This window comes from Chelonoidis abingdonii, chromosome 7, assembly GCF_003597395.2.
Source record: "Chelonoidis abingdonii isolate Lonesome George chromosome 7, CheloAbing_2.0, whole genome shotgun sequence".
In the NCBI taxonomy this organism is placed as follows: Eukaryota; Metazoa; Chordata; order Testudines; family Testudinidae; genus Chelonoidis; species Chelonoidis abingdonii.
The window spans coordinates 70344632-70355126 of record NC_133775.1 but is presented as its reverse complement, the minus strand read 5'-3'; the positions used below and the strand labels follow the sequence as shown (position 1 = coordinate 70355126).

At 45.2% G+C, this 10495-nt stretch overlaps 1 protein-coding gene across 1 annotated transcript; it reads right to left on the bottom strand.

Annotated features, from left to right (window-relative positions):
- Positions 1 to 5562: 5562 nt before the first annotated feature.
- Positions 5563 to 7598, bottom strand: LOC116823975 (plasma membrane calcium-transporting ATPase 1-like). The gene is made up of 2 exons (XM_032778941.2): positions 7374 to 7598; positions 5563 to 6488 (listed from the first exon to the last, which is right to left on the bottom strand). Exons 1-2 carry the CDS (start codon positions 7567 to 7569, stop codon positions 5563 to 5565), a joined length of 1122 nt encoding a protein of 373 aa, XP_032634832.2. The 5' UTR covers positions 7570 to 7598.
- Positions 7599 to 10495: the final 2897 nt, after the last annotated feature.

The following is a 10495-nucleotide window of genomic DNA, read 5'->3' as shown; positions in this document are numbered from 1 at the left end:
TTATTGTATCCAATATGGCAATAAACCTGGCCGAAGTGCCTTCGTACCTTACTAGACTCTGTGGTCATTGGGGGTTCTCTTCAGGTCTGCTGTGTCAGCTATCTGCACAGAGCTGGGGCAGCACACAGAGGGAACACATGGACGCAGCCGAGTGATACCAACAAGGAGAGAGCAGAGCACCACACCGGTAGCATCTGACAACACACCTCTTGACAACAACCTCCACAGAGCTGCCCCTAGTGGTGAGAAATGTCTGAGCCCTCCATAAAATAAGAAAAAAGATTCATGTTGCCTGGGGCTGGGGCAATGGCCTGACTTCTCTATCGGCATGCGGCTCCATGTCGGAGCTGTCACTCAGCCAGGACACCACACTCTGGGCATACAGATGCTGTATATACACACTACCGCCTCAATACCATCCTCTTGTGCCCATGTGTACACACTGGGGGTTTAAGCAAAAGCACCATATAGTGTGAGAGTTAGCAATACTGATTACCTGAAGGATGCCCCAGGGCAGCTGCTGTCCAGTGGGGAGTCCTGCCAGGCTGTGAACATACTTAAAGGGGAAACACATGTTTCTGTCTCTCTCTCTCTCTCTCCCTCTCTCTCTCTCTCTCACACACACACACACTGTCTTTCACACTCCCCTCCCCATACTTATATTATTGTGGTTGTTACTTCTTGACACTTCCTGCAATGCACACATATTCTCTGTAATTTTATTCTTTCCAAGTGATGTTATTTGTGTTTTTTGACTGATCTTTGCATTTCATAATTTTTTATTTCTCTCTTACACTTAAACTTAATTAGTAGTGATTCCTAAAATGCCTAATCTGTCCTGGCTGGAGTAATTTTCCCTATGGCCCTCTTGCCTCTTTATATATATTATGGCTAGGTTTTTTGTTTCTACTGGTGGCACACATCTGCACATTACCTCGATAATTTGGTAAACATAACAAAATTCATTCTGCACATGGATGGAAAAAATTAGAGGGGCCCCAAAAAGGAGGTGTTGTGGGGTTGCAAGGTTATTGTAGAGGAAGGGGGCAGTACTGTTACCCTTACTTCTCCACTTCTTCACGCGGGGGCATTGCCTTCAGAGCTGGACAGCTGGAGAGCAGCAGCTGCTGACTGATAGCCCAGCTTTAAAGGCAGAGCCGCCGCCAGCAGCAGCACAGAAGTAAGGATGGCACAGTGTAGTATTGCCACTCTTACATCTGCGCTTCTTCTTGCAGAGCTGGGCCCTCAGTCAGCAGCTGCCACTCTTCAGCTGCCCAGTTCTGAAGGCAGCAGTGCAGAAGTAAGGATGGCATGGTATAGTATTGCCACCCTTGCTTCTGTACTGCTGCTAGCAGGGTGCTGCCTTCAGAGCTGGGCATCCGGCCAACAGCTGCTCCTCTTCAGCCATCCACCTCTGAAGGCAGTGCAGTTGTAAATGTGGTGATACCACGACCACCCTAAAATAACCTTTCAAACCCCCTGCAACTCCCGTTTGGGTCAGGACCCCTAGTTTGAGAAATGCTGGTCTCCCCTGTGAAATGTGTATAGTATAGGGTAAAAGCACATAAAATACCAGATTTCGTGGGGTGAGACCAGATTTCACAGTCTGTGATACGTTACTATGAATTTGGTAGGGCCCTACTAATAAACTTTTAGTTAATTTACTATAGAATTTGGATGCCAGAGTTGTCTTTGGCATAAGATCTAGAGTACCAATTGATCTGGGGTAAGTGGCTGGTCTCTTGGGACTGGAAGTATCCTAATGTGGTGTATTTTTGGCATAAGTGACCTTTTATCACAAGGTCCAGTTTGTCTGGGTAGCAAGATAGACTGGAGAGTCTGAGGGGACTGTCTGTGACTCCATGGGAAGGCTGGTACAATGATCCAGGAGTTCACATTTGTTACTGTCTTGGTGAAATCTAATTACAGAATATACTGCCAGCTTGGGGTGTCCGCCTGTTTTCCGACAATCTGCCCAGAGGTAGGCACTCACAGTCATGAGCCACTCCAGACAGCATGACAGTGTGCACTTCAGCAGTGTCTGGTACTCAGCCACTAGGAATTCATCCTCTGCCTCCTGACTTCCATCCAACACTGGGAGGTCTGAATTATTGAGGACAAAAGTGTGACAGTCACTGGGAATCCTTGCACAAATTCATTACGAAAGCCTGCACTGTTCAGCCTGTGGCACCACAACCCAGCACTGAGGGGATGTGGGCTGGTGGGTGGAACCCCAGCATGGTTAACAGCTGAGTGGCTCTTTCCATGAGAAACTGATGTGATCTGGTGCCCTTCTGATGAGGGTCTGAAGAGACTCCATGAGGCTGTGCTATGTCTGTGGTCTCCCCTCTGGTCTTTTGGAAGGCCCCAGGTGGTAGTGACTGTGCTGGATGCACAAAGAGCATGTGTACCTTTTGTGGCTCTCTCTAAGTTCTCACTGAGCTCATTCTACAGTTGCATGGTGAGTTCAGAGGTGAGTTTCTACCACTGCATGGCCTGTGCTTCTGGAAGGTCAAGGAAGACCCTGGCACTCTCAGACATCCTATTAACAGAGTAGAATTGTGTCTTCCATTTCCAGCTCTGGGCCAGTGCCAGCCTGGCCCTCCTCCTCTTGCCTCTTTATATAGAACAGAATCATGGCTGGAAGAAGTATGACAGGTGTAGCACTGTGCAACATCCCCCCAGCCTGACAAGGTTCATCCCACCAAAAACATACTTCACCCGCTCCCTCTGGCATCCCCCAGAGATAAATCTAGTGTCCCTCCTATCTCTCCTTCCTTGGTCAAGGCAAGTAGATATGTCACTCTGTCTGCCTTTCTGTCTCTAACACATACTATCATCGCAGTCAGCATATGGGTGTGTGTGCTGCAGATATGAGAGGCAAAGGGTGACCTGGTCTATACTGCAAACTTATACTGATAAAACTACATTGCTCAGGGGCATGGAAAATGCTAATACCCAGTGTAGACAGTGCTATGTCAACGGGAGGGCTTCTCCCATCTACTTAGCTACTGCCTCTCAAAGTGATGAAGTACCTATGCTGATGTGAGAAGCGCTCCTGTCGGCATAGATAGCATCTTCAGTAAAGTCTGATCTACACTACAGACCTATATCGGTATAACTATGTCATTCAAGGGTGTGAAAAATCCACAACCCTGAGTAATGTAATTATACTTAAATAATTCCCTGTGTAGACAGCGCAACACTTCTGTGTCTTGGGGAGATGGATTAACTATGCTGATGGAAAAGCTCTCTCCCATCAGCTTAGAGTGTCTTCATTAACAGTATTTTAAGTGTAGACATTCCCTTAAGCGCTACAGCGGCACCACTGCAGTGCTGCAAACATAGACAAGCCCTTAGAGAAGCTGCACCTGCAGGGAGAGGTGGGTGCCTTTTGGGGCTTTTGAAAATGTGAGATGAGCAGCCATTGCCTTATCCATGGTCCTGCCCCTCCCATTCATCCTCTTAAAGTGCACAGAACCCTTTGGAGCTGCCCCCCCAAGTTTCTGCAGCCAAAGGAGCCAACCCACCCTTTAGGCACTTTCCTGCTGATTTCTCCCAGATTCTGGCCTCTATCTTGATCAAGCAATGTGGGAGAAGAGAGCTTTTTACAAAATTATTTTTATTAATAATAAGGAATGTTCATAAACAACTATGGTGAACAAAACAAAAACATGCCAACTGCGCCTATTGTAACACTCCTCCTTGTACACGCCAATCCCCTGTTGGAGGGATGTTTTTAAATACTTAGATTTAAATGAACATAGTCCTGATCCTAGTCAGCTGAAGTCAGTGGCAAATATTCCATTGACTTAAATGAGAGCTGTATGGGGCCCCAGGACAGCAATGAGCTAATATGTTGACAAAAATGACTAATATATTGATCAATTTTGATTTAACACATTTTGTTAGATTTAAAAAAACATTTCAAGCAAGTTCCATTGTTTATCAATCGTCCACATTTAACAATATCCTACTGAATTTTGAACAAAACCAGTTATTTCATACAGTTTTCAAGATTTAACAACATTAAACAATGTACTCAAATCCATTAATGCTGTGCAGTGAAGGCCTTTCAAAACTCCATTGATAGCACTGTGTTATGTGCTGAATGCTTCAGATAACAAGAGCGAGGGGGCATTCGGCACCTTGCATTTCATGTCCTGGGGAAGTCTGAAGTTGCTGCTTCCTGCGTTGCATGGTGCCCCAGAGCACCTTCCCTTCTGCCAGTGATGTTCCACTCAGCAGGGAGCACTGCTGGCCTAGAAAGGACCAGTTTCCCATGGACCTTGAGCTGGACTTGGCCTAAGCTTGCAAAAAGGATAAAAATGTGTTCTGAGCTGCCGGGCTGCATGGAGCCCGGAGTCACTGGGTTGCTCAGCCTGGGCTTTAGTTTTTCACAATATGCAATGTTCCCTAACATGTTTTGATTTTGAATATTCTATGGAATATGGATTGTGATTAAACACTTTAGAAAACAACATATTATTATAGAAACACTATTCCCGAGTCCCATCCTTCAGCAGGACAGAAGTCAGGCTACAACATAATTTACAAGGACCATGCTGGGCATTGGGTAGAGCTGAAAGTTCTAAAAATGAGCTTCTTTCCCAAAGAATATATACCATCAGATTTACAAATATGGCCAATATCCCTCTTGTATGGGTTACTGGGGAAAGTCAGCGCAGATTTCTAAAGTTGCTGGATCATTTACCAAGCTGTGACTGGCCTCCTTTCAGTACTACAAACATTAAGTAGAACAGAGGCTCTAATTTATTCACTAGGCCAGGGTAAAGGAGCCAGGCAAGCATCACCCACTCCATTTCAATAGGTGTTGTGTAGCAAACTCCCTTAGGTTCTTGTAAGGTCTCCAGCCCCACACACTTGAGTTCACAAAGCACTAGCAGTGCCTGTATTGAATCATTAGCTCTAGCAACTTATCTCCAGAATTTATCATGTACATTGGAAACAGAATTGAGTTTTGTTTCAATAGAAACCCCCTACTCCAGAAAATACAGCACTATTTAAATGACTTTTTTCTTTGACATAGGAAGAGGTTTGTCCTCCGTAAACAGAGAAAAATTGAAAGTATCTATGAACTTTATAAAAAGATCATTGTCTTTTATAAAATAAACTAGTCAAATTTTAACAGCTGACATCAGAAATTAGAGTTAATAGATAGGCAGCATAGTCACCCTTTTCCCACAAAAAAGCCAAATGAAAGGCTCAAGATAAACATAAGCACTCTTAATATGCTCTTCAGACCCATTTCTGAGTACAGCTAGGAGCAGCCTTTTTATGCTGAACTACCGTTATCTATATGAATTTATTTTCCCATTCTCCAAAAAAGAAATCCTCAAATCTGTCAGAAAGCTATTTAATCAACAAACCTCCATTCATGCCAGTGTGCTTTCCTTTGCAGTCAAGACAAAAAGATTGTCTTGTTATCACTCTGTGTGAAAAAAAATCCCATTTATTTCTTAAGGCAGTGAATGTGTTAACATGTAGCCCAGTATTATCTTTTGAGTGATGTTTCAATAATGGGAAGGTAGGACTTAAAATTCATTGCTTAGATTCTCTTAAGCTGCGAACTGAACTTTGTGTTTGTGGTTTTTCTAACTCCTCATAAAAGGAAGTTCGAAATGCATTCACCACTCGGCTCTGAGCTTGAATTCTATTCATCCCCCTAAACCATAAGATCTGACCACGACGTAATTCTCTTTCAGCATGGTCAATCTCTCCTGCACCTTCAGTTAGTTCTTCCTCAAGGATTTCTTCCTTTGGTGGCCCATGACCAAGTTCTGTCAAGAACTTCAAATAGTTATTTGGAATTGTTGTTATCAGCTGGCCCCACAGTAATGTTCCTATCCCTAGGAAAAGTGACCATAGCCACTGTTCTACTGTAAGCTCAGTACAACTAAAGGGCTTCCCACCAACCTCTACTATAAGTATCTGTACAATTAACGTACCAGCAGTGATAGCACAAAAGATGGCATTACTGAATATTCCCTCAAAGACATTCCTTTCACCATGAACCTTTCGGGCATTGATTTCATTACAGAGCTGCATCAAGACAAAAGTATTGAATACAATCGTGTAATGACTGGAGGGTGGGGAATGCAGAGGAGCATTTCTTCCACTGTCAATATCAAAAAGCTTTTCACCAGTAAAAATAAGTGTAAAGATGACCACGAGCTGATAGAATGCCTGACCCAAAATGTTTTTCATCATTGTGCGGGAGATTAGGGGTTTATTTCTTCCATAAGGCTTCCGTAGCAAGAGAGACTCAGTTGGTTTTTCTGTAGCTAAAGCAAGAGAAGCAAATGTGTCCATAATGAGGTTCACCCACAGCATCTGCACAGTTTTCAGGGGTGAATCTTGCGTGATACATGCTCCCACAAATACTACAATTACTGCTACTACATTGACAGTAAGCTGGAACTGCAAGAATTTGGAGATACTGTCATATACATTTCTGCCCCACATAACTGCTTTAACGATGCTTGTGAAGTTGTCATCTGTGAGAATAATATCCGATGCTTCTTTAGCTACATCTGTTCCAGCAATGCCCATAGCAAAACCAACATCTGCTTCCTTCAGTGCTGGCGCATCATTAGTACCATCACCAGTTACTGCTACAACTTGTCTCTCTTCTGAGATGGTGCTGTCAATTATACCTTTTACCAAAGTGTGTTTGTCAGTCGGGGAGGATCTTGCAAGCACCCGAAGTGTTGGCCAAATCTTGTCTAGGAGCTCTTGCTTAATCTCACCTTTTCCATTACTTATTAATCTGTTCAACTCTTTTCCCTCCAAGCAAAGGAAGGTCTCCCCAGGATGCAAAATACCACATTTCAAAGCAACTGTGCGTGCAGTATTAATGTTATCGCCAGTAATCATGCGCACTGTGATGCCAGCATTCTGGCATTTTGTTATTGCATCAGGAACCTCAGGTCTCAATGGATCTTCAATGCCAACAACTGCAATACATGTAAGTTCCATGATAATACTGTTTTCATTGTCCCAGTCTGGTTCAGCCTGCCCAGCTGGGAAATCTCTGAATGCCAGACATATGGTTCTGAGTCCATCAGAAGCCATAGGTTCAACCACATTTTTTACAATATCATCACTGTCCTTTGAGTTGAATGGTTTAGGTTTACCAGCAGCATTCAAGATTTTGTTGCATTTTTTAAGTACTATCTCAGAAGCACCCTTGGTGAACATGTGGTAACTACCATCAACATTTTTCAGTACTGTACTCATTGACTTTCTATCAGAATTGAAAGTGTATACTTTATACAACTTTTCTTCTGGTATTTGATTTCTTACAGCCTGATAATCCTGTTTTAAATCGAGAAGAAATCCTAGCAAGGCACATTCAGTTTTATTGCCAATCTGACGTGGCAAGCCACTTTCTTTTTCAGGAGGCAATATTTTGGAAGTGTAAGCACAATTCACAGAAATACCTGTTAAAAGATAGCTCAGAGTAGTCTGAGGAATTGATTCATGTGCAGGAATAATTTTATGATGCATTTCGCTGATGAAAGCCTGGACTACTGCCATTCTGTTCATGGTTAATGTTCCTGTTTTATCTGAGCAAATGGCTGTTGCATTGCCCATTGTTTCACAAGCATCCAAATGCCGCACTAGGTTATTATCTTTCATCATTTCCTTTACAGAATAAGCGAGTGAGATAGTGACAGCAAGTGGGAGACCCTCTGGCACAGCCACAACCAAGACCGTAACTCCAATAATGAAGAACTTCAGAAAATATTTTATATAAACTGGGGTGCACTGAGCAGTCCAAGTACGCTTCTGAATCAAGAATGTTTTAATTAAAAAATAAACTATAAGGACCAGCACTGTGATTGTAGACATTGCCAACCCTGCTTTGCCAATCTGAACTGCTAATCTGGTAAGTTTCCCTTGTAGGACTGATTTTTCTTTTTTCGGCAAATTTGATTGCCTGGTGACTGTCTCGTCTCCATTAGTGCTTTGTTTACTAGTTCCAGGCTGCATTTCTGTGGCTGCATAATCCTGAGCTTTTGCTTTGTTGCTGTTCTCAGGAGAGACATCTTGTTTTTTCTTTTTCTTTTTCACTTTCTCCTTCTCTAGTTCTCCTCCCACCCCAAGCAAAGTGAGGATAATTCCCATCTGTGAGTTTATACCCACTGCAGTAATTATCATTCTTCCAGAGCCTTCCATCACGTGGGTACCAGAGAGCAGCATGGGATCTCCACTCAAAGTCTTCTTAACATGATCAGATTCTCCTGTGAGTGAACTCTCATCCATTTTGAGGTCATTCCCTTGGAGAAGCACACCATCAGCTGGTAGAATGTCACCATACTTGATATGCACAATATCCCCAACAACTATGTCAGTTATGGGTATTTGGATGACTTGACCATCTCTGACAACAGCAAACTTCTGTTCTTTTTCAATATGATGCTGCAACCTCCTAAATTGTTTCTCCTTACTCCAGTCATTTAATGCTGTTGATAATACTACACAAGCTACTGACAAAAGAATTGTAGTTCCTTCAATCCAAGCCATCTCATTTTCATCCTCTTCAGTAGCAGAATGGTTGTCTACACACACTGTATTTTGTCCTCGTGAAGGTGTATAAAAAGAAAGTCCTAGTGATACAATGGCTGCAATTTCCAATATAATTAATGTTACATCCTGTAAACCTTCCCATATCAGCTGAAGAAATGATTTAGGTTTTTTAGGGGGTATAAAGTTCTTCCCAAAAACTGCCTGCCTTCTGGCTAGACCTAACAGGTCCCCTTTTATCCCTTCTTGGGGGGATGTTTTGAGCCGTGTGCAGATTCCAAAGACATCTCCATAACTCTCTTTTATTTTTTTCAGAGCATCAACAGATCGTAGCTCCATCAGGACACGCAGCTCTTCCAGGGTCATCTCAAAATCTTCTGCTTCATAGTGATCTTCCCTGGCCAGTACTGTCATATCCGGTGCAGGTGGGTTTCTAGACATGCTCTTGCCTTCCTATGACAACACACAGACATTTAAAGGGAAGAAGACTGAGTCCAAGAGTCACCCTAAACATTTCCTTCAATTTGAATATTTATAGGAGAAAGAAAGTCCTTTATCTGGAGATACAGAGAGTCACTGGGGCTGAGAACAGACACAGATCTTACTGTTGCTGCTGAAGCCCCTCTCCTCTGAGGTTATATCCTATTCCTGAGCAGTGAAGACAGGGAGTAAGGAGGCAACCACAGCCTGAAGGGGAATCCTTCGGGGCCAGGGCCCCTGCATATCTGTCTACACTGCAGTGGGAAGTAAGCCTCCCAGCCTGGAGAGGGAGAGGGAGAGGGAGAGGGAGAGGGACTTGTGCTAGCATAGCTAAAAATAGCCATGTGGCTGTTACAACTCAGGCTGGAATGTGGGCTCTCAAGCCTGGGGGACTGGATGGGCTCAGGAGCCTGCACTCCAGTCTGAACAGCATGTCCACATGGCTATTTTGAGTGTGCTAGCTCAAGTCCTGCTAGCACAAGTCTGTCTATCCAGGCTGGGAGACTACAGTGTAGACCACAGGTGGGCAAACTACAGCCTTCAGGCCACATCCAGGCCGTGGGGCCATCCTGCCTGGCCACTGAGCCTGGCCCAGGAGGCTAGACCTCAGCCCCTCCCCTGCTGTTCCCTGTCCCCTGCAGCCTCAGCTTGCTTGGTCCGCCGCCGGTGGAATGCTCTGTGCGGCAGGGCTGTGAGCTCCTGGGGAAGCACAGCTGCAGAGCCCATCCTGACCCGGTGCTCTGCGCTGCGTGGTGGCAGCGGTGTGGCTTGGCTCCAGCCGGGCACCGTGGCTGTAGCACCACCAGCCACCGGTGCTCCAGGCAGCATGGTAAGGGGACAGGGAGCAGGGGGGGTTGGACAGAGGGCAGAGGAGTTCAGGATGGTGGTTGGGGGAAAGGGTGTGGATAGGGGTTGGGGCAGTCTGGGTGGGAACAGAAGGCTGAATTGAAGCAGGGGTCCCGGGGCGACAGTCAGGAAGGAGGGGAGGCTGGATGGAGTGGCAGGGGGCAGTCAGGGGCAGGCATTCCAGGGGAAGTCAGGGACAGGGAGAAGGGGTGGTTGGATGGGGCAGGGGTCCCAAGGAGTGTGTCAGGAATGAGAGGAGAGGTTGGATGGGCAGCAGAGGTCCAGGGGTGGTCAGGGGACAGAGAGTGGGGTGTGTGGATGGAGCAGGAGTCCTGGGGGGGAAGATAGGATGTGGGGGTCAGGCCATGACCCTCTCCCCTAACCAGCTCTCCATAAAATTTATGAAACTCAATGCAGCCCTCAGGCCAAAAAGTTTGCCCACCCCTGGTGTAGACAGATATCTGCTGTGGCTCACTCATTTGCTCCACACTGTGGTTAGGATTAGTCTGCATGCTCCAGCCTCCACCAGCATAATTCACATTCATTGGTGCAAAGTGAGAGAGTTGGGGAGGGGAAAGTGGGATGATGCACCAGCAGGGAGGTCTGGGGGCTGAGGAGG